Consider the following 25,515-nt stretch of genomic DNA (forward strand, 5'->3'; position numbering starts at 1 on the left):
CTGATTTGTAATGGATCATGTTGCATTGTGTGTGAGGAGATCTGTAAGACTTTGATTTAGTGTGGATGACTAGCTACTTCTGCAAGCCTCTCTATGCCAACAGCTGGTATGCAGAGTGAGCTGATAAGAGGTAGAGTTATAGTCAACAACCCACAGAATGACAATCAAAAGGTAACAGTGTGGAGCTCCAAAAATGTGGTTAACCTGTACATTATCCTCATTCTTGCTGTCACGTTCATCGTATGAATGAGACCAAGGCGCAGCGTAAGTACAGTTCAACATGTTTTTAATAAAAACGAAACTCACCGAAACAAAACAAACAAACGAACCAAACGTGAAGCTATACGAAGAGTGCAGACAGGCAACTAAACATAGAACAAGATCCCACAAACACCAAAGGGAAATGGCTACCTAAATATGATCCCCAATCAGAGACAACGATAAACAGCTGTCTCTGATAGGGAACCATATCAGGCCAACATAGAATTACAAAAACCCCTAGACCTACAAAACCCTAGACAATACAAAAACCCTAGACAATACAAAACTAGCGTACCCACCCTAGTCACATCCTGACCTAACCAAAATATAAAGAAAACAGAGATATCTCAGGTAAGGGCGTGACACTTGCATTGAACGATCCATGATTGTACTGTCCATTGCAGGACATTTTAAAATTGTAGTGTATTTGAGGTTTAAAAAGGCTTCTGGATTTTACCTTATGAAAAATGTATCAACCCCGACAAACATTTTCATGAACTATATTCAAAATAATAATTCACATTTCCTGTTGCTTCAGGACAATTTTCCTGCTGTAGCAAACTAGCTCAAATTCAGATCCTATATCTGTACTGCCACACAAAATGGGTATCTGCTCTGTTCTGTCATTACACAGAAGGAGAAAAACACTACCATTTTAAATAATAAAATGGTTTACATGTAGGTATATACAATGCATTCGGAAAGTATTCAGACCCCTTGACTTTTTCCACATTTTATTACGTTACAGCCTTATTCTAAAATGGAGTAAATAAAACAATCCTGAGCAATCTACACACAATACCCCCATAAATACAAAGCGAAAACAGGTTTAGACATTTTTGCTAATTTACATAAAATAAAAACAGAAATCCTTATTTACATAAGTATTCAGACCCTTTGCTATGAGACACTAAATTGAGCTCAGGTGCATCCTGTTTCCATTGATCATCCTTGAGATGTTTCTACAACTTGATTGGAGTCCACCTGTAGTAAATTAAATTGATTGGATATGATTTGGAAAGGCACACACCTGTCTATATAAGATCCCATAGTTGACAGTGCATGTCAGAGCAAAAACCAAGCCATCAGGTCGAAGGAATTGTCCGTAGAGCGCCGAGAAAGGATTGTGTCGAGGCACAGATCAGGGAAGGGTACCAAAAAATGTCTGTAGCATTGACGGTCCCCAAGAACACAGTGGCCTCTCTGCACCACTCCACCAATCAGTCCTTTATGGTAGAGTCGCCAGATGGAAGCCCCTCTCAGTTAAAAGCACATGACAGCCCGCTTGGAGTTTGCTAAAAGGCACCTAAAGACTTTCAGACCATGAGAAACAGAATTCTCTGGTCAGATGAAACCAAGATTGAACGCTTTGTCCTGAATGCCAAGCGTCACGTCTGTAGGAAACCTGGCACCATCCCTACAGTGAACCATGGTGGTTGCAGAATCATGTTTTTCAGCGGCAGGGACTGGGCGACTAGTCAGGATAGAGGCAAAGATGAATAGAGCAACATACAGAGAGGTACTTTATGAAAACCTGGTCCATACCACTCAGGACCTCAGACTGGGGGCAAAGGTTCCCCATCCAATAGGACAACGACCCAACGTGGCTTTGGGACAAGGCTCTGAATGTCCAAGATTGGCCCAGCCAGAGCCTGGACTTGAACCAGATCAAACATCTCTGGAGAGACCTGAAAATAGCTGTGCAGTAACGCTTCCCATCAAACCTGACAGAGCTTGAGAGGATCTGCAAAGAATGGGAGAAACTCCCTAAATACAGGTGTGCCAAGCTTGCAGCATCATACCCAAGAAGACTCGAGGCTGTATTCACTGCCAAATGTGCTTCAACAAAGTACAGAGTAAATGATCTGAAAACTTATGTAAATGTAATATTTCCGTTTTTTTATATAAATTAGCAAACGTTCCTAAAAAACAGTTTTTGCTTTATCATGATCGTGTGTAGATGTGTGTAGATTGACGAGGGAAAAAGACAATTGAATCAATTTCAGAATAAGGCTGTAAAGTAACAAAATGTGGAAAACGTCAAGGGGTCTGAATACTCTAGGCACTGTATTTAGCCTAGAGGTTAGAGATCCCAAATCTGGTGTGGAAAGTGCTCAGGTCTTCTAACCAGCAATCTTTCGGTTACTTACCCAACGCGCTAACTACTAGGCTACTGTACCCGCCGCACTCTCGGCGCGATCTACAGGAGAATACACTACTTCAAAGACATGGACATATGTTTTGATGTAACTAAAAATTGTGCTTGTGATCTACGGCAGTGATATATTTGAATAATAACATCACAGAAGCCGTTTGTAAATGATTCAAAACAGAGGACTCACTGTGGCATTTGTCCTAACTTAATCAAATGTTTTTGAGTGTCGCAACTGCAGCTGCTTTGTTCTGTAAAACATTGTTCGGCCTTCAACACATTAACAAATGAATGTCATCCACTTAACATTTCCCAGAAACAGCAATGTAACACAGAGTTACATTACCATGATTCAAATCAATGCCTATTGGATTATAGGAGTGGGTACCAGACGTCTTTCACTTATAATGCAACACAAAACATTAAATATAAGAATACCTCAAATCATTCTACAAGTGTCAAAAGGAGATTACGTGCGTAAAAGTGTTATGTGTGATCTACTATGTAGATACAGTACGTGATCAAGCATTACACTGCACTGGGAGTTAGTGACACCTTGTATAATGCTTTGACTGTTGGTGCATGAAGTGCACCTGTTGCTTAAGGTTAAGAGGATACCACCTCCTCCACCGCCCTCATCATCACCAACACCACCACCACATTGTTGTACAATTGTAGCCTATATCTTTCTAATATTGGTAGCTTGCTACTAGCCTACACTTTCAACTAGACTTTCAATTGTAGCCTATATGCCTGTATGCTGCGCTTCAGATTGACCTGCGGCTGGGTTTGGAGTTTGAAAAATGTATGCAGTCTACTGTAGCGCACGTAAATTAAGTCATTAAAAAAAATATATACAGACAATTACCACTTTCTAACCCCTTTCTAACGCCCGTGCGTCAGGTGGTTCATGGAGTGACGTCATTTTTTGATAAATTGAGAAAAAGCATTAAGGGAAATTGGTAATATTCATTCATGTTCATCTTCCCCCGTCACTCGTGTTTACGGGTACTTAACTTGGTGTGACACAAAAGCGCCTTCAAACTCACACTGTGCAGCCTGGAAGGTGAGATAATCGTTCCGGGATTTCTTGTGCTGAGCGCCTCAGCACAGACAGCTTCAGTGGACCTGCAACAAAAAGCGATACAGCAAGTCGCGCCAGTGATAGCCTACATTTCAAATCAGCACATCATTATTCAGTGGACGATGGGAAGCGGTGGCAACACATCGGACATTCCGTACTATTTCTCACATTTTGCCATGATGAACAATAGTGTTTTTTGTCGGAACTTCAGCGATAACGTGAGTGTAGAGTCCAAATGTGAGAGAACAGACAACCTAGCCAAAGACTCGACACCAGTGATCATCGCGATTATAATCACGACTCTTTACTCTATCGTGTGTGTGCTTGGTCTGGTGGGGAACGTACTCGTCATGTATGTCATTATCAGGTAAGATATCACAAACTAATCCCATGTTTTATAGTCTACACTGCCCTGACAATTGTCCAGATGTTTGTTAAATCCTAGCCTAGTCTAGGTTAGTCTTTGTAAATTTCAAAGTAATAGGGACATCAATGGACAGTAACCCGACATAAACGGGGACACCATGAGTAACTTGTTGCCTTTTAAATCATGTAGAATAGTATGTGGTAAATTGAAAGAAAAAGGTTGTTTATAGATGAATATGGCACCCTGCTCAATAATTAATCTGAACAGAGCATGTGAAGGAATGGCACCGGGAGTGAGGCGCATGTAAATCATGATATTGACCAGCAAATTGCTACATTATTTAGCCTGTGTAATTCATTAGGGAATTCATTACAACATGTGCTGAAGGCCATCATAAAAATAAAGCATATTGCATTATTTGTGTCAATAGGCAGAGCATTGCACCATGTGTAATCTCATGTAGCCTAGTCAGAATAAAATGCTGCAAGAAAAAGCATTGCAATCACATGTTAATCAGACAATTACAATTACTCCAGTTGTTAAGGAATTTTGGCTAAAATGCAACGGATTTCCAGACCCTCATAGTCACCTTCATAACATTAGCTGCCATAGAAACCATTGTTGTGGGACAGTAGAAACAATTGGCTACATAGGAGTTTAACATTATTTGTAATTATTGGTATTTAACTGTCATAAACACTTTACTTTGAGAACATATAGAGATATTTTAAGGAGCATATGCCCCACCCCTCCAAAATGCATGTCAAATTGGCCAGAAAAATGACTAGGCCTGTTATTTTGCAATAATATTAAAGCAAAATACAGTAATTACAGGCTTAACAGGTACAATATAACAATGTGTAATTGCACTATTATTACACTGAACCTGGCTATATGTCAATAGTGGTATGGCCTATACCCTTTCAATGAAAAATGATTCGCTAGGGTAAAGGCTCATTAGAAATGTATTGTATGTGTAGCCCTTGATATGCCCTTGTGAGACTGAGCAGCAGTCTTGCCTGCATGGAGACATTGAGAGGATGGATTGGCTACGAGACTGCTGATAGCTTTCTGATTGACATGTGTACATGTGTAACAGTATAGCTTCCGTCCCTCTCCTCGTCCCATCCTTGGCTCGAACCAGGGACCCTCTGCACACATCAACAACAGCCACCCTCGAAGCATCGCGCCACAAAAGCTGTGGCCCTTGCAGTGCAAGGGGAACAACTACTTCAAGGCCTCAGAGCGAGTGACGTCACCAATTGAAACGCTATTAGCGCGCACCACTGCTAACTAGCTAGCCATTTCACATCGGTTACACATGTTACTTTGTTACCGGTCCCAGCATGCATCACACCATTTTCTATACAGACATATTATCTTTTAGTCACAGGTTTGTTGATTGAAGGGAGCTCATGCATCTTTTAGCATGCTGTTGCCCGATATGTGTTTTTAATTCAACAGCTTCACTAATGTCCTTCATATTATACCAAAGGTGTTAAGAGCCTAAAGCTTTGAAACAGTTGAGTATCTCCAGTCACCAGCCACAATCCCACACTGTCATTGAAAGATGCTCAAGGCCAGCAGTACATCAATGCTGTTTCTCAGAAATGTCTTCCTCAGCCGGGGTGGCCTTAGTAGCCTATCAGCATTCGCCTGCTTCTTTTAGTCTTTGACCAAAAGAGGAGATGACAACCAACTGATCTCTGCTGATGACATAGTAGTCTAAGACTCCTGAGTAGAGTTCAGTTTTATCCAGAATAACTACTACCTCAGCTTGTCCAATAAGAACACAGATATTCCATACTCACAGCACAAGTTTCATTACGGTGTTCCCTACTGAACATGTGCCACATTGCCACACTTCACTATGACCCAGAGGCATGTAAGCTACATTAAGCACAACCTCAAGAGAGTCAACTCCCTTGGGGAATTCAGAATCCACTCACAAAGTCCTCCATTTACCCCAATGAACGCCGTGATGGGGAACTGATTGGCATTATGATTAAACTTTATTTTAAAGACATGTAGCCTGAGATTGCTGTGCATAACTCGTGAAAATCTTTCATTGACGTCAATGCATGATGTACACAAAATCAAGTTAGTCATTCCTATCTCAAATTTGGATTCTTTCCTAAGTGCGTACCAACTTAAAGGCTCTAGTAACTGCAACGACCTTTTGAACCTTTATATGTTCAAAACAGCTACACAGTGGACAATGTTCATGCCATTAACAACAACACCTAACCCACCCCCAATCTTCCACCAGATCAGCTCTTTCATCCAGAAACTCTCACAAGCACAAACAAATGACAATCAGTGTCACCCACAGAATGATATCTGCATGCTCATGTGGAAAATCCATTCCAGTTGGGAGAAAAACTGCAGGGAAAATAGTGCAGAGTGCTTTTTGTTGTCATGGAGACACCAAGGCTTTCTCGCTGACCATCCCATTCCCCAGTCAGCCTACCAAACCATCCCTTCCCCCAGTCAGCCTACCAGACCATCCCTTCCCACATTCAGGCTACCAGACCATCCATTCCCCTAGTCAGGCTACCAGACCATCCCTTCCCCTAGTCAGCCTACCAGACCATCCCTTCCCCCAGTCAGCCTACCAGACCATCCCTTCCCACATTCAGGCTACCAGACCATCCATTCCCCTAGTCAGGCTACCAGCCCATCCCTTCCCCCAGTCAGCCTACCAGACCATCCCTTCCCCCAGTCAGCCTACCAAACCATCCCTTCCCCCAGTCAGCCTACCAGACCATCCTTCCCCACATTCAGGCTACCAGACCATCCATTCCCCTAGTCAGTCTACCAGACCATCCCTTCCCCCAGTCAGCCTACCAGACCATCCTTCCCCACATTCAGGCTACCAGACCATCCATTCCCCTAGTCCGTCTACCAGACCATCCCTTCCCCCAGTCAGCCTACCAGACCATCCTTCCCCACATTCAGGCTACCAGACCATCCATTCCCCTAGTCAGTCTACCAGACCATCCCTTCCCCCAGTCAGCCTACCAGACCATCCCTTCCCCCAGTCAGCCTACCAGACCATCCCTTCCCCCAGTCAGCCTACCAGACCATCCCTTCCCCCAGTCAGCCTACCAGACCATCTCTTCCCCCAGTCAGCCTACCAGAACATCCCTTCCCCCAGTCAGCCTACCAGACCATCCCTTCCCCCAGTCAGCCTACCAGACCATCCATTCCCCCAGTCAGCCTACCAGACCATCCCTTCCCCCAGTCAGCCTACCAGACCATCCCTTCCCCCAGTCAGCCTACCAGACCATCTCTTCCCCCAGTCAGCCTACCAGACCATCCCTTCCCCCAGTCAGCCTACCAGACCATCCCTTCCCCCAGTCAGCCTACCAGACCATCTCTTCCCCCAGTCAGCCTACCAGACCATCCCTTCCCCCAGTCAGCCTACCAGACCATCTCTTCCCCCAGTCAGCCTACCAGACCATCCCTTCCCCCAGTCAGCCTACCAGACCATCCCTTCCCCCAGTCAGCCCACCAGACCATCCCTTCCCCCAGTCAGCCTACCAGACCATCCCTTCCCCCAGTCAGCCTCTTGCAGTACAATAAAACACCAGATGTGATCCATTCCCTGAATTGCTGTTAACACTTACATTTTTGGGTCACAAACAATGCATTCAAAAGGGTCCTGTACCCTTCATGGCCATATGTTCCTTGATGAACAAAAACGGTGGTTTATTGTTGTCAGGCTAGTGCTTGTATTTTATCATCATTTTGAAGGGTGCAAAACATGACGAGGTAGGGAAATCAATTCAGGCTAACATGTCCCTCTATGCACAAACAAAATGAAAGATTTATCATTTAATTGTCCTCTTATCAACAGGTTGCTACAATGTATGCCTAATACGTCAGGTCCAATTATTTTAAGGATCACACCCTTTTTATCAATTTTCGCCTAAAATGACATACCCAAATCGAACTGCTTGTTGCTCAGGCCCTGAAGCAAGGATATCCATTTTCTTGGTACCGTTTGAAAGGAAACACTTTGAGGTATGTGGAAATGTGAAAGGAATGTAGGAGAATATAACACATTAGATCTGGTAAAAGATAATACAAAGAAAAAAAACAACTGTTTTTTTGTACCATCATCTTTGAAATGCAAGAGAAAGGCCATGTGTATTATTCCAGCTCCGGTGCAATTTAGATTTTGGCCCATAGATGGCAGCAGTGTATGTGCAACGTTTTAGACTGATCCAATGAACTGTTGTATTTTTGTTCAAAATTTTGTATCAAGACTGCCCAAAGGTGCCTAATTTGTTAATTAATAACTTTTCATGTTAAAAAATGTGCACTCTCCTCAAACAATAGCATGATATTTGTTCACTGTAAGAGTTACTGTAAATTGTACAGTGCAGTTAGATTAACAAGAATTTAAGCTTTCTGCCAATATCAGATATGTCTATGTCTTGGGAAATCTTGTTACTTACATGCTAATCGTATTAGCCTATGTTAGCTCAACCATCCCACAGGGGACCCATCAAGCCTGAATAAGTTTTAAAGGAGGGTTCTGAGCAAAATGCCAAATAACTTTTTCTGTAAGTGTTACCTGATCAGTCATTCAACAACCCTTCAGCAATAACACATCTCATCTCCTCATTTCATGATGTTAGTTGGTTTCATAAAGCCACTTCAAAGACGTCCATGTACTGGATGTCGTATGGGGATAGAAATGTGTTTGAATAGGCTCCACACAGTACTCTATGCCAAACAGCATCAGGTAAATGGGCAGAGAATACAGGTTAATACTAGTAGTTCCATCCTCTCAAACTCAAGTGAATAACATGTACAGCGAGTGAAAAAAGTATTTGATCCCCTGCTGATTTTGTACGTTTGCCCACTGACAAAGAAATTATCAGTCTATAATTTTAATGGTAGGTTTATTTGAACAGTGAGAGACAACAACAACAACAAAAATCCAGAAAAACACATGTCAAAAATGTTATAAATCAATTTGCATTTTAATGAGGGAAATAAGTATTTGACCCCCTCTCAATCAGAAAGATTTCTGGCTCCCAGGTGTCTTTTATACAGGTAACGAGCTGAGATTAGGAGCACACTCTTAAAGGGAGGGCTCCTAATCTCAGCGTGTTACCTGTATAAAAGACACATGTCCACAGAAGCAATCAATCAATCAGATTGCAAACTCTCCACCATGGCCAAGACCAAAGAGCTCTCCAAGGATGACAGGGACAAGATTGTAGACCTACACAAGGCTGGAATGGGCTACAATACCATCGCCAAGCAGCTTGGTGAGAAGGTGACAACAGTTGGTGCGATTATTCGCAAATGGAAGAAACACAAAAGAACTGTCAATCTCCCTCGGCCTGGGCTCCATGCAAGATCTCACTTCGTGGAGTTGCAATGATCATGAGAATGGTGAGGAATCAGCCCAGAACTACACGGGAGGATCTTGTCAATGATCTCAAGGCAGCTGGGACCATAGTCACCAAGAAAACAATTGGTAACACACTACGCCGTGAAGGACTGAAATCCTGCAGCGCCCGCAATGTCACCCTGCTCAAGAAAGCACATATACATGCCCGTCTGAAGTTTGCCAATGAACATCTGAATGATTCAGAGGACAACTGGGTGAATGTGTTGTGGTCAGATGAGACCAAAATGGAGCTCTTTGGCATTAACTCAACTCGCCGTGTTTGGAGGAGGAAGAATGCTGCCTAGGACCCCAAGAACACCATCCCCATCGTCAAACATGGAGGTGGATATTAATTTGATCAGTTTTTCACAGCAACAGGAAATGTGAATTATTGTGTGAGTTTGTACTAATGGGCATTTTTGTAAGGGTTAGTGCAAATCCAGTCTGACATTTTCAAGTGGAAGTTACACATTTTAGAAGCCTTTTTAAACCTCAAACACAATACAAGTTTGCGTTCCTTGCCATGCAGGGTGATCAAATTAAGATAGTTCTTATCTTGGTTCTCTCCGCCATTGAAAGGATTACAATTCAGGAGATGCCGCAAAAAATGTCACACTTCAGAATTTGTTTTTGTTTTTAATTTGACTCATTACTGTTTTCTTTGGCTCCTATATTAACTGTAGATTTTGTGATGATGGTTTTTGAGAGAACATGTATTTGACATTTCCAACTGAATAATGTATTGTCCCTTCGACAAAGCTTTCCAGTTTTAAAACGCTGGAAAAAGAAAGACGTCAGAGTCTAAATTGCCCACTTTACATTTGAATATTCATCAGAACTTTAACTGGTTCGTACCAAAGGATCTCACCACATTGTTTCCATTAATTAGGTGGGGTCCTATGGCTATTAGGGAAATTGATTTCAATTCAAATGTTTAAAGAGGCCCATGTTAATTTTGGGGGGCTTTGGACCCCGCCTGAAACAATCTAGGAGAAACACTGTCTCAGCCTGAATGTAATGGAAGGTTGTATCAAATATTTTTCGAACTAACCCAAGATAGACCACAGCCTGTTGTTTCCAATGGGAGCAAATTAATCACAGTGAGCAAAAAAACAAGCAAGGAGGTGGACAGAGTTCAAGCACTAGCTAGCGAGATCTCATTGTCGCGTTCTCGCATGTATTTGCATATTTACATTAGGGAACGCCTACTCTGTGAAGTATTCGTGTGCAATAACTCAATTCGCCCTTGCACTCCTTCTAAACAACACCATTTTTAGAAACTTTGGCAAACAGTAAAGTCTACTAAACTTATTCCAGTTTGTTCGTAACAGATTTTAGTTTTGGGAACAGAAAACTGTATTGAGATCCAATGTTTCATTAATGAGAAAATGTGTAGAATGTTGGCCAAAATCCATCTCGATCCATCTTCTCCCACTGCCAGCCACTGGGCTTCCATATTTGGTGTTAAGTGGAAATGCCAACCGGATGCCTCAGATTTCTACTCTGGTGAAACATCTGGCTCATTGTTCTATCTGTGGCTGTATGATTTGATATAGGGAGAAGGTAATCACAAAAAGTAAGAGGCGATGTTCCGGTTGTTCCTTAGCAACAAGCCTTGATTGCTATAGTCTACCCTGCTGCTCTGTTTCTGTGGTTATACTACCATTCATTTCCTAAAATCGAACTGCATTTTGAGAGAAAATCAAAACTAACCAATGTTTTGTAAACAGGCTCACCATACCTTAGTGTGTTACTGCTCTATATCCACACAATCTAAATGTTTTCAAATCAAATCACATTTTATTGGTCACATACACATATTTAGCAGATGTTATTGTGGGTGTAGCGAAATGCTTGTGTTCCTAGCTCCAACAGTGCAGTATTATCCAGAAATTCACAACAATACACACAAATATAAAAGTAAAATAATCGAATTAAGAAATATATAAATATAAGAATGAGCAATGTCGGAGTGGCATTGACTAAAATACAGTAGAATAGAATACAGTAAATACATATGAGATGAGTAAAGCAGTATGTAAACATTAAACATTATTCAAGTGACTAGTGTACCATTATTAAAGTAACCAGTGATTCCATGTCTATGTATATAGAGCAGCAGTCTCTAAGGTGCAGGGTTGAGTAACCGGGTGATAGCCGGTTAGGGGACAACATAAATTGCACTAGTGTGGCTCTGATGAGTTCAGAGCTATTATGAAAAGGCTTGTTTATGTCTGCTCTATGTCAACTGTCACTATGCATGTGCATTAGGCCTTACAACATGCCATGCTCAAAGGCCATTTGCAGAGCCGGCCCTTGCCTTTTGGGGGCCCTAAGCAAGATTTGGTTGCTGGACCCCCCCCCACCTCACAGTCAAAACATTTTGGTGGCCCACCTCTTGACGGCGGAGATAAAATGTAAGTTTTAAAGTTAATTTCCTGCAATTGGACACATTTTGCCATGGGGAGTGGAGAAAATGTAGCAGTTTTAAAGCAAGCGTTCTGCTACACATTTTGCCACAACTTATGCCATGTTAATGATATCTGAGTGAGAGTCACTATCAAAATCAATAGGGGCCCCCGGGAGGTCAGGGCACCTGCCCTGCGTGCCTGGTTGGAATTCGGCCATGATTACTTGTCACGCCCTGGTCGAAGTATTTTGTATTTATCTTCATGTATTGGGTCAGGCCAGGGTGTGGCATGGGGTTTTTGTAATTGTGGTGTGTTTGTCTTGGGGTTTTGGTGGTGGTATTGGGATTGTAGCGTAGTGGGTTATCTAGCAAAGTCTATGGCTCTCTGGAGAGGTTCTCAATCAGAGGCAGGTGTTTATCGTTGTCTCTGATTGGGAACCATATTTAGGCAGCCATATTCTTTGAGTTTGTCGTGGGTGATTGTCCTTAGTGTCTTTGTTCCTGTCGCTGTGTTAGTTGACAAGTATAGGCTGTTTTGGTTTTCGTTACGTTTATTGTTTTGTAGTGTTTGTGTTATTTCGTGTTTACGTTTGTTTGATTAAACATGGATCGCAATCTACACGCTGCGTTTTGGTCCGACTCTCCTTCACACCTAGAAAACCGTTACAGAATCACCCACGACAAACTCAAAGAATATGGCTGCCTAAATATGGTTCCCAATCAGAGACAACGATAAACACCTGCCTCTGATTGAGAACCTCTCCAGACAGCCATAGACTTTGCTAGATAACCCACTAAGCTACAATCCCAATACCACCACCAAAACCCCAAGACAAACACACCACAATTACAAAAACCCCATGCCACACCCTGGCCTGACCCAATACATGAAGATAAATACAAAATACTTCGACCAGGGCGTGACATTACTACACTTTTAGATTGCTGGCTAGACTCATTTACCAATCTAAAAATTGTTAGCTGACATGCTAATTAAGTGACTGTCAGTGACTGACATAACAAGAGAAAAACTGCTGATGCACAACCAAATTTGCACCTAGTGCATTCTACTACTGTAACAATCAACAGTAAGTTGGGACCTCGACATAAGCTTATGTCGCTTATGCCTGGAGCCATGTGTCAGCGGTGAATATCCAAAAGTATTTGCAAATCCGTTCCACTAGACATCATCTGCTGAATAATGAGAAAAGACAGCTGGCTGCGCAGGGATATCTGCTCTATTTGATTGGAGGTAACTGCCACCGGTGTGATCATGTCTGCCAGTCGAGCGGACCATCACACTCGGCGGCAGGGTAGCCTAGTGGTTAGAGCGTTGGACTAGTAACCGAAAGGTTGCAAGTTCGAATCCCCGAGCTGACAAGGTACAAATCTGTCGTTCTGCCCCTGAACAGGCAGTTAACCCACTGTTCCCAGGCCGTCATTGAAAATAAGAATTTGTTCTTAACTGACTTGCCTGGTTAAATAAAGGTAAAATAAAAATAAATAAATAAACACTCAGTAATTGCAGAGGCAGTTACTATGAGGCAACTGAAGTGTTTTAGTGTTAAGCTGCTGTCTGTCTTAATCGATGCTGTGATGGCTGTGCTCCCTCTTTCATAGCGAACTGGTTTCCACTGACTAGAGGCAGACAGCGCTGTTGTAGGAGGCGTCCTGTGCCATTGTTCCCTGCTACACACTTTTCTGCTGGGCAGCAGGTAGCCAGCGGTTAAGAGCATTGGGCCAATAACTAAAAGGTTGCTGGTTTGAATCTCAGAGTCGACTATGTAAAATATATTGTGCCCTTGAGCATGACACTTAACCCTGGTTGCTCTGGATAAGAGTGTCTGCTAAATGACAAAAATGAAAGATGTTGGGCAGGAGACTTCTCCTCCAATACACTACGGCCAAAGTCTGTGGGAACAGGTTGTTGTGTTGGCATCAAATGGATTTGTCCCCCAGCAGATGTTAGAGAGGTTTGATGGCTATTGAATTCTAAGGGCCTGACTCACCCATAATCACTAACCTCAAATCACAGCAGAGAGAGTCATTTCCAGAGGTGGAAAGAATCTGTTTTTGATGGTGTGCAACTGCCATCCTCTCTCCATGCTGCATCAGAGGATTCATCATTCCTTTGATACATAAGAATAACTCTCCACCTCAAGGAATCTGGAGCCAGACTAAAGAATATTGGGAGATGATTCATCTGGGAATCCCTGATTATGGGGACAATTTCCTTAATGAGGAAGGACCAGTTAAATTCATCCAACTTAAGAGAAAAAAAGGCTTTTGATGCACATTCGCTCTACTTGTAATTGGCTTGTCATCTAAAACCAGGAACAAATCTCTTATTGAAAAAAGGCACTAAAAGCTAATTTAACAGGATTGTGCACAGGGACTATTTCCATTCTGCTGTGTTATAACCATCAATAATTTTCTCTTTTCTTGTGAAATTTCTTGTGTGAGAGACAGGATGAGCGTAGTAGAGCATTTAATATGAATAAGTGAACTCCATAGCTGTCACTGTCGCCCATTACTGATTACTGATCATACTTCTGAACTTCCCTTCTGTTAGCACCCAAGGTCACATATGTGAATAATGAAATCCAAGGTCACATATGAGAATAATGAAATCCAAGGTCACATATGAGAATAATGAAAACCGCAGAGCATGTTGGCATGGCTTTTTGTACACTCTGGGAGATTCATACATAGGTCCAGATAGGGCTGTGGCGGTCACTAAATTTTGTCAGCTGGTGATTGTCCAACAAATAACTGTCGGTCTCACGGTAATTGGCTGTTAATCAACATAAACACATTTAGCATCTCATGGCTTCCACACTGTTGGCTGGCTTCCTGGCTTCCACAATGTAAAAAGTATAATAAATCCATGTAATATAGCCTACACCTTCACAATAAATCCGTTATTTATTTTAGACACGTCTAAAGAAGCATGATATGAATAAATCATAGTCTATTTCAGAAGAACAGAATAGCATACTCTGAGTTGCCCTTAAGTTAGGTCCTGATCTGTCTATGCCAAATGGCTGGGGGCTACACGAGTTCATTTAGCAGCAAGATTTCCTTAGAATTACGTGGCATTATTTTATAGTATGAAGAATACAATTGAACATAGCTGAATAAAATATAAATATTTTCTCCAAACGATTTGAGAGATTGCGCACATGCAGCTGTTCTGTGTTGAACAGTTAACGAAGAAATACAGTGGGGCAAAAAAGTATTTAGTCAGCCACCAATTGCAGTGCCAGACGTGTCCCCCTGCTTAAGCCAGTACATGTCCAGGAAGTTTGCTAGAGAGCATTTGGATGACCCAGAAGAATATTGGGAAAATGTCATATGGTCAGATGAAACCAAAATATAACTTTTTGGTAAAAACTCAACTCGTCGTGTTTGGAGGACAAAGAATGCTGAGTTGCATCCAAAGAACACCATACCTACTGTGAAGCATGGGGGTGGAAACATCATGCTTTGGGGCTGTTTATCTGCAAAGGGACCAGGAAGACTGATCGGTGTAACGGAAAGAATGAATGGGGCCATGTATCGTGAGATTTTGAGTGAAAACCTCCTTCCGTCAGCAAGGGCATTGAAGATGAAACGTGGCTGGGTCTTTCAGCATGACAATGATCCCAAACACACCGCCCGGGCAACGAAGGAGTGGCTTCGTAAGAAGCATTTCAAGGTCCTGGAGTGGCCTAGCCAGTCTCCAGATCTCAACCCCATAGAAAATCTTTGGAGGGAGTTGAAAGTCCGTGTTGCCCAGCAACAGCCCCAAAACATCACTGCTCTAGAGGAGATCTGCATGGAGGAATCGGCCAAAATACCAGCAACAGTTGTGAAAACCTTGTGAAGACTTACAGAAAACATTTGACCTCTGTCATTGCCAACAAAGGGTATATAACAAAGTATTGAGATAAACTTTTGTTATTGACCAAATACTTATTTTCCACCATAATTTGGAAATAAATTCATTAAAAATCCTACAATGTGATTTTCTGGATTTTTTTTCTCATTTTGTCTGTCATAGTTGAAGTGTACCTATGATGAATATTACAGGCCTCTCTCACCTTTTTAAGTGGGAGAACTTGCACAATTGGTGGCTGACTAAATACTTTTTTGCCCCACTGTAGGTACTCCTATATGCTTAATTTAGAGTTATTAATGCAAATTTAGTTGTTCTGCAGACGTTGGGCTATATGTTTTGATCTTTAATACATTGTAAGGCTGCATGATGCGACTCTAATGACAATTTGAAAAAAGTTGCTTGAAAGACATGAGGTAACTTTGTTTTTTGCGCAGGCTGTACACACTTCATCAGTCTCTCATTCACAATTTGACAAGCACTTGATAATGCCTCGAATATCACGGCGGCATCCCCTTTGTGGCCATAATGCACCCCCAAAAAATCCATTCCTTTTGCGGCCAGTTGCGGTTGTGCCCTTGGCCCGGATTGCTGTGTTGTGCCCTTCTACCTGAGTGCTGCGCGCCCCTAAGCGCCTCTCACTCACATGGCTCTCCATCACGTGATTGGGTCTTTCTCACAGGCTACAAGTGAAGACAGACACATCTGGGACGCAACTGCGCACGCCCTTATCCGATCCGATCCTGAGATGCATAGTGAAGTTATTGGAAGACCTGTCCACATTTACTTTTCATCAGCCAACAAGATGCGGTGGCCTAACAAACAGCAGAAGCACGATCCTATGTCAATCTACTATCCCCCATAGTACAAGTACAGTCATGGCCAAAAGTTGAGGACACAAATATTAATTTCCACAAAGTTTGCTACTTCAGTGTCTTAAGAAATGTTTGTCAGATGTTACTATGGAATACTGAAGTATAATTACAAGCATTTCACAAGTGTCGAAGGCTTTTATTGACAATTACATGAAGTTCATGCAAAGAGTCAATATTTGCATTGTTGACCTTTGTTTTTCAAGACCTCTGCAATCCGCCCTGGCATGCTGTCAATTAACTTCTGGGCCACATCTTGACTGATGGCAGCCCATTCTTGTATAATCAATGCTTGGACTTTGTCAGAATTTGTGAGTTTTTGTTTGTCCACCCGCCTCTTGAGGATTGACCACAAGTTCTCAATGGGATTAAGGTCTGGGGAGTTTCCTGGCCATGGACCCAAAATATCGATGTTTTGTTCCCAGAGCCACTTAGTTATTACTTTTCCCTTATGGCATCATGCTGGAAAAGGCATTGTTCGTCACCAAACTGTTCCTTGATGGTTAAGGGGGAAGTTGCTCTTGGAGGATGTGTTGGTACCATTCTTTATTCGTGTCTGTGTTCTTGGGCAAAATTGTGAGTGAGCCCACTCCCTTGGCTGAGAAGCAACCCCAAACATGAATGGTCTCAGGATGCTTTACTGTTGGCATGACACAGGACTGATGGTAGCTCTCACCTTGTCTTCTCCGGACAACCTTTTGTCCGGATGCTCCAAACAATCGGAAAGGGGATTCATCAGAGAAAATGACTTTACCCCAGTCCTCAGCAGTCCAATTCCTGTACCTTGTGCAGAATATCAGTCTGTCCCTGATGTTTTTCCTGGAGAGAAGTGGCTTCTTTGCTGCCCTTCTTGACACCAGGCCATCCTCCAAAAGTCTTCGTCTCACTGTGTGTGCAGATGCACTCACACCTGCCTGCTGCCATCCCTGAGCAAGCTCTGTACTGGCGGTGCCCTGATCCCGCAGCTGAATCAACTTTAGGAGACAGTCCTGGCACTTGCTGGACTTTCATGGGCACCCTGAAGCCTTCTTCTCAACAATTGAACCGCTCTTCTTGAAGTTCTCGATGATCCGATAAATGGTTGATTTACGTGCAATCTTATTGGCAGCAATATCCTTGCCCGTGAAGCCCTTTTTGTGCAAAGCAATGATGATGGCGTGTGTTTCCTTGCAGGTAACCATGGTTGACAGAGGAAGAACAATGATTCCAAGCACCACCCTCCTTTTGAAGCTTCCAGTCTGTTATTTGAACTCAATCAGCATGACAGAGTGATCTCCAGCCTTGTCCTCGTCAACACTCACACCTGTCTTAACGAGAGAATCACTGACATGATGTCAGCTGGTCCTTTTGTGGCAGAGCTGAAATGCAGTGGACATGTTTTTTGGGGATTCAGTTCATTTGCATGGCAAAGAGGGACTTTGCAATTAATTGCAATTCATCTGATCACTCTTCATAACATCCTGGAGTATATTCAAATTGCCATCATAAAAACTGAGGCAGCAGACTTTGTGAAAATTCATATTTGTGTCATTCTAAAAACTTTTGGCCACGAGTGTACAAAAGTTTACCTATTCTGTGTGAGAAATAAATATTCCAAACATAGTCTGAGACAGTTGTGGGATGCAATAGATCTCAAATTAATACAACCACTTGCATTAAACTTGTTTACGCAATGTGGCTGACGCAACAGATCAGAACATTTAGCTTAAAATGTTGATAAACTATTAGGCTATTTCTTTTTCTTTTTCTTTTATTTATTTATTTAAGTTCTCATTTACAACTGCAACCTGGCCAAGATAAAGCAAAGCAGTGCGACAAAAACAACAACACAACAGAGTTACACATAAACAAACGTACAATAACACAATAGAAACATCTATGTACAGTGTGTGCAAATGTAGAAGAGTAGGGAGGTAAGGCAATAAATAGGCCATGGAGGCGAAATAATTACAATTTAGTATTAACACTGGAGTGATAAATGTGCAGATGATGATGTGCTAGTAGAGATACTGGGGTGCAAAAGAGCAAGAGGGTAAGTAACAATATGTGGATGAGGTAGTTGGGTGGGCTATTTACAGATTGGCTGTGTACAGGTACAGTGATCGGTAAGCTGCTCTGACAGCTGATGCTTAAAGTTAGAGCGGGAGATATAAGACTCTAGCTTTAGATATTTTTGCAATTCGTTCCAGTCATTGGCAGCAGAGAACTGGAAGGAAAGGCGGCCAAAGTAAGTGTTGCCTTTGGGGGTGACAAGTGAAATATACCTGCTGGAGTGAGTGCTACGGGTGGGTGTTGCTATGGTGACCAGTGCACTGAGATAAGGCGGGGCTTTACATAGCAAAGACTTGTAGATGACCTGGAGTCAGTGGGTTTGGTGACGAATATGTAGTGAGCCAACGAGAGCATACAGGTGCAGTGGTGGGTAGTATATGGGGCTTTGATGACAAAACGGATGGCACTGTGATTGACTACTTCCAGTTTGCTGAGTAGAGTGTTGGAGGATATTTTGTAAATGACATGCTGGGGTCAAGGATCGGTAGGCTAGTCAGTTTTAATTAGGGTATGTTTGGCAGCATGAATGAAGGAGGCTTTGTTGTGAAATAGGAAGCTGTTTCTAGATTTAATTTTGGATTGGAGATGCTTAATGTGAGTCTGGAAGGAGAGTTTACGGTGTAACCAGACACCTAGGTATTTGTAGTTGTCCACATATTCATATACATATCCTATGTAGTTGTCCACATATTCATATACATATCCTATGTAGTTGTTCACATATTCATATACATATCCTATGTCGTTGTCCACATATTCATATACATATCCTATGTAGTTGTCCACATATTCATATACATATCCTATGTAGTTGTTCACATATTCATATACATATCCAATGTCGTTGTCCACATATTCATATACATATCCTATGTAGTTGTCCACATATTCATATACATGTCCTATGTAGTTGTCCACATATTCATATACATGTCCTATGTAGTTGTCCACATATTCATATACATGTCCTATGTAGTTGTCCACATATTCATATACATGTCCTATGTAGTTGTCCACATATTCATATACATATCCTATGTAGTTGTCCACATATTCATATACATATCCTATGTAGTTGTCCACATATTCATATACATGTCCTATGTAGTTGTCCACATATTCATATACATGTCCTATGTAGTTGTTCACATATTCATATACATGTCCTATGTAGTTGTTCACATATTCATATACATATCCTATGTAGTTGTTCACATATTCATATACATGTCCTATGTAGTTGTTCACATATTCATATACATATCCTATGTAGTTGTCCACATATTCATATACATGTCCTATGTAGTTGTTCACATATTCATATACATATCCTATGTAGTTGTTCACATATTCATATACATATCCTATGTCGTTGTCCACATTTGTAGTTGTTCACATATTCATATACATGTCCTATGTAGTTGTCCACATATTCATATACATGTCCTATGTAGTTGTCCACATATTCATATACATATCCTATGTAGTTGTTCACATATTCATATACATATCCTATGTCGTTGTCCACATATTCATATACATATCCTATGTCGTTGTGCACATTTGTAGTTGTCCACATATTCATATTCTATTTCTTCACATTATAAGCACAGCAATGCACACATGGCAGTAGGCTATAAGCACGAATGTTCCATTAGCGGAAAAACACCATTATCAAAAGTGACAGCAAATGCGATAATGCATGTAATGCTTTTATTATAAAGGTGCATTTTTATGGTGAAAATTAACTTCCCCAAATTTGAAACTTGTGCTGCTTATGTATGCCAGTTAGGCTCTAAACCCTTTGTGAAGCGGATTAATGTGCTTCATTTTGGCACTTTATTAGTTATGCAAACATTATTAAAACATAAAGGCCTATGGGCTAGGCTACATGAGGTGTGCAACTATGATTAGAAAAAGTCACAAAAAAGGCAGTTTCTTATGCTGGGCATCATTCACAAGTGACAATATATATTTCACAAGTGATAGGCTAATATTTTCACCCATCAGACTATTCTTGTTTTAATCTTGTCTTCACATATACTAAATAATATAGGTGTGATATTAGTTTTGATTTAGAATAAACCCTGTCTCGAAACAGGGGAAGCAGCGCAAAAAATACATGTCATTTATGCACTTAAATAGCAAATGGAGGACGCTTTTCCTGTGGTTTATTTTCATGCCAGTCAGGTAGGCTATACTCCTGTTTTAAAGATAAGCAATGTGATTAATATTAGGAAAGTTGATAAATAAATATAGTAGGTCTAGCCTATAGAAAGCTGATGGGATCCTCCTCTTTTTAACAGAGGCTATCACTTTGTTTTCTCGTGCAATTGCAAAGAAATGTTGCCCAACATGTGCTCATGGGCTCTCGTGAAGTGTTTGATTAGAGTTTCGAACACATTTGTGTTGATGTCAGAGTGATTATAGAGTGCCAGTCAGTTAGCAAGTTTGAAAGGTTCTAATGACCATCAGCAGCATCAGAGCTTGGAGAAGCCTAATTACCGTGACTAAACGGTCACATGGAATTTGACTGCCGTCATGACTCGTTACCGCCGGTGTGGCGGCGGTGTGGCGGCGGTGTGGTAACACGTCACCCCGCTCCTCCGCTCTCTCCACTGGCTTCCAGTTGAAGCTCGCATCCGCTACAAGACCATGGTGCTTGCCTACGGAGCTGTGAGGGGAACGGCACCTCAGTACCTCCAGGCTCTGATCAGGCCCTACACCCAAGCAAGGGCACTGCGTTCATCCACCTCTGGCCTGCTCGCCTCCCTACCACTGAGGAAGTACAGTTCCCGCTCAGCCCAGTCAAAACTGTTCGCTGCTCTGGCCCCCCAATGGTGGAACAAACTCCCTCACGACGCCAGGACAGCGGAGTCAATCACCACCTTCCGGAGACACCTGAAACCCCACCTCTTTAAGGAATACCTAGGATAGGATAAAGTAATCCTTCTCACCCCCCTTAAAAGATTTAGATGCACTATTGTAAAGTGGCAGTTCCACTGGATGTCATAAGGTGAACGCACCAATTTGTAAGTCGCTCTGGATAAGAGAGTCTGCTAAATGACTTAAATGTCAAATGTAAATGTAATACAGTAACCGCAACAGCCCTAGGTCCAGATCCAGATATCCCTTCTGTCCAGATCCAGATATCCCTTCTGTCCAGATCCAGATATCCCTTCTGCCCAGATCCAGATATCCCTTCTGTCCAGATCCAGAAATCCCTTCTGCCCAGATCCAGATATCCCTTCTCCCCAGATCCAGAAATCCCTTCTTCCCAGATCCAGAAATCCCTTCTGCCCAGATCCAGATATCCCTTCTGTCCAGATCCAGATATCCTTTCTGCCCAGATCCAGATATCCTTTCTGCCCAGATCCTGATATCCCTTCTGTCCAGATCCAGATATCCCTTCTGTCCAGATCCAGATATCCCTTCTGTCCAGATCCAGAAATCCCTTCTGCCCAGATCCAGAAATCCCTTCTGCCCAGATCCTGATATCCCTTCTGTCCAAATCCAGATATCCCTTCTGTCCAGATCCAGAAATCCCTTCTGCCCAGATCCAGAAATCCCTTCTGCCCAGATCCTGATATCCCTTCTGTCCAGATCCAGGTATCCCTTCTGTCCAGATCCAGAAATCCCTTCTGCCCAGATCCAGATATCCCTTCTGTCCAGATCCAGAAATCCCTTCTGTCCAGATCCAGAAATCCCTTCTGCCCAGATCCAGAAATCCCTTCTGCCCAGATCCAGATATCCCTTCTGCCCAGATCCAGATAGACCTTCTGTCCAGTATTAGTCTTCCTTACAAAGAGAGTACATTGGGAGCCACATTTCCACTTTCTCTCCCTGGAACTGGTAGGCAATCATCATTTTTTTGTCTGAGAGACTCAAGCTTCACCTTATCAACAATTCTCCCCTGCTGTGTTTTATGGTTTTGTTATAGACAGACATGTTGTGTTCCAGAATGTGCAATACAAAAACACCCTGCCCTTGGCTCCTTCCTGGGCTTTTACACTGATGACATCAGACCCATCCATCAGACACGGACAATGTTATGCTTAAAGCTCAAGACATCCGGTTCCTTGTGTACATCCATGGCTTATGTATAATGCACAACTCCATGCGCAAACATAGTAGACAAAAAATGAATTATCTTTCAAAATAAAATAGTTCAATTTATTTTGGCATGCATTCCCCAGCCATCTCAATCTTCTGCCATGATTCATTCCAAGTGCAATGCACTATCGACAAGGCAACTTCCCTGATGTTCTCAGAGATTGCATTCAGAGTAAACGCTGCGGATGTTGGCTCAAGAGTAAATTACATTTAAAAGTCAAATGCAGTGCATTTGTTTACAATGTGCCTTTGATTGAATTCTTCGTATTTTCATTGTTTGGGTTACTGTGCTGCTGTATTTTATTTTGGAGGAGTCCTTCATTTGAGATCAAGTTAACTTTTATTTGTCAATTCTACACGAGGTTCAACTGAAATTTGACTTCCTCTTTATCCCAACCCCTCCAAATGACACACATACATATAGAAGTCAGAGAGGTTGGAGCAGACGTCTGTCACCCTGGCACCTGTTGAGCAGTTGTTGAGGGGGGGTTAAGTGCCTTGCTCAAGGGCACAACAGCAGGCAATGGCATCCAGGATTCCCTTCCTGGCAGATTCTTCCCATCAGACCCAGAATTTCAAAATGCTGTCTAGCCTCTCTAACCATTAGGCTACCTGCGGCCAATTTGAGATTGTATTTATCCAGAAAATGCCTTGTATTTTAAAGGGATACTTCTGGGTTTTGTCAATGAAGCCCTTTATCAAATTCGTGGATGTAGAAGACACATTTCAGTTGGAAGGTATTCAGTTGTACAACTGACTAGATATCCCCCTTATTAATCAGGGCCACGGTACAGTTTAGTAATCTATCTAAACAGTGTGATCAGGGAGATTTTTCCAAAATAAAAAAGATGATTTGCTGTTATCTGTTCTGAAAATCTCATTGACATTAGAAGATAATAAAGAGTTTTGGAAACGAGAAGAAATGAGACAATCCCAGACTGCTAATGTGGCATTGGAAATGAATGAATCATTTTCTCATGAAAAACCAATCAGAATGATGTGGATGAGCATAATGGGATTGTATTTGCTATTCTCAAGCGTTATATAATATTGTTTATATTAGCCAAATACACAAGCCATTCTGTTTAAGATATGCCACTCTTTCTTTTTGGGCATTATGGGAAATTCAACAGCAATACGTTATTACTATCCATTAATTGCGGAAGACGCAGGAACGACAGTTCAAGCTCCGTCACACTTGAATTCCCCCCCACGCATCCAAAACTCAATTTATAACTTTTATATAATATGTCATTAATGGTAATCCGCAGCACACGCAAACGTAAAATGTTGGCAGGTCGGTCCACAAGATTGCCCGGGCGATTTGGATTAGAAAGGCATCCGGCACACGGTCAGACTGCTCTGAAACTCTAATTCACATATAAGCGACGGTTCCTTGTAGTCATTCTGCATCTCCACAATGTAAACACACCTTTACTCTCTGTACTACTACAAAGAAATGATTGCAGAATAGTTATACAAGTGAAAATGGTTTCCTTTTAGTTTTATTTGAGTACAGGAATATGCTGAACCTAGAAAGTAACACAATTAAACCTACAAATGATGCCTCATAATGAGAAATAATGAAAATTAAGAAACAACAAAAGCGAACAGTACTTCATTATGCAACAATACGTTCTTTGTGTAACGGCGCACAATAAGCTCCAAATGAACACTATGATTTTGATTGAAATGATTAAGATCGGGGATGACAGCAGATACGGATAAAATATCTAGTCTGCTCCGTTGAATAAACACAATGGACGACACTACTTATGGTATCCCTGGATAATTAGTATAATAAGACCAACTGCATCATAAGTGCTCTGATATGATACGTAAGAGATCAATGTAGTATCTAATGGGTGGAAATTACATTCATGATCCACCCAACACTGTCTTTATGTATTTGGAGCTAATCATTTTGATGAACTATTGTCAGTGCCTGTCATGAGAGGATTTAGGCTGGTCAAATATTTGTTCAAGTAAAAATACCATTTCCATTACAATGACTGTCTGTTTGTTTAACAATAACGTTCTGACTGTTAAAACGTATCGCTTGCAGTACGGTTTTGGAAACATAAGGAACGTATCATTCATATCAGCGCAAAATAATAATAATATATATATTTTTTAATTACTACACACCTTAATTGGGTTAGTGTTCCTACACGGCCATATCTCCACGTTACATCGCTTGTTTACAGAAGACAGGTGCAAAACATAGGCAGCCACCTGTGCTAATTAGCTATCTAGCGTAGAGTATTCTCAACACCTGTGTGTAAACTTAACTGGAGAGGAAGTGTAGTTTGTCAACTGGAGGCACACACTGCTTGTGGATCTGTGCAAAACTGCTACAGTAAGTGTATATTTTTTATTTGAAGGAGTATTTCTCGCTGATACAGTGCATTTGGAAAGTATTCAGACCCCTTGACTTTTTCCACATTTGGTTACATTACAGCCTTATTCTAAAATGGGTTAAATTAGTTTTTTTCCTAATCTACACAAAAAAAACATAAGGACAAAGCAAAAACAGGTTTTTAGAAAAAGATGAAATTTCACATTTACATAAGTATTCCGACCCTTTACTCAGTACTTTGTTGAAGCACCTTTGGCAGTGATTACAGCCTCACGTCTTCTTGGGTATGACTCTATAAGCTTGGAACACCTGTATTTGGGGAGTTTCTCCCATTCTGCTCTGCAGATCCTCTCAAGCTCTGTCAAGTTGGATGGGGAGTATTGCTGCACAGCTATTTTCAGGTCTCTCCAGCGATGTTTGATCTGGTTCAAGTCGGGGCTCTGGCTGGGCCACTCATGGACATTCAGAGACTTGTCCCAAAGCCACTCTTGAGTTGTCTTGGCTGTGTGCTTAGGGTTGTTGTCCAGTTGGGAGGTGACCTTCTCCCCAGTCTGAGGT

At 41.8% G+C, this 25,515-nt stretch overlaps 1 protein-coding gene across 1 annotated transcript in view; it reads left to right on the forward strand.

Moving 5' to 3' along the window:
- The first annotated feature begins 3,487 nt into the window (after positions 1 to 3,487).
- LOC115112626 (delta-type opioid receptor-like) overlaps positions 3,488 to 25,515 on the forward strand; it is a 40,719-nt gene continuing 18,691 nt past the window's right edge. Inside the window, exon 1 of the mRNA XM_029639661.2 lies at positions 3,488 to 3,864. Within this exon, the coding sequence (XP_029495521.1) occupies positions 3,620 to 3,864 (245 nt within the window). The 5' untranslated portion in view covers positions 3,488 to 3,619. The remainder of the gene's footprint in view (positions 3,865 to 25,515) is intronic.

The sequence above is a fragment of the Oncorhynchus nerka genome, linkage group LG28 (genome assembly GCF_034236695.1).
Source record: "Oncorhynchus nerka isolate Pitt River linkage group LG28, Oner_Uvic_2.0, whole genome shotgun sequence".
NCBI lineage: Eukaryota > Metazoa > Chordata > Actinopteri > Salmoniformes > Salmonidae > Oncorhynchus > Oncorhynchus nerka.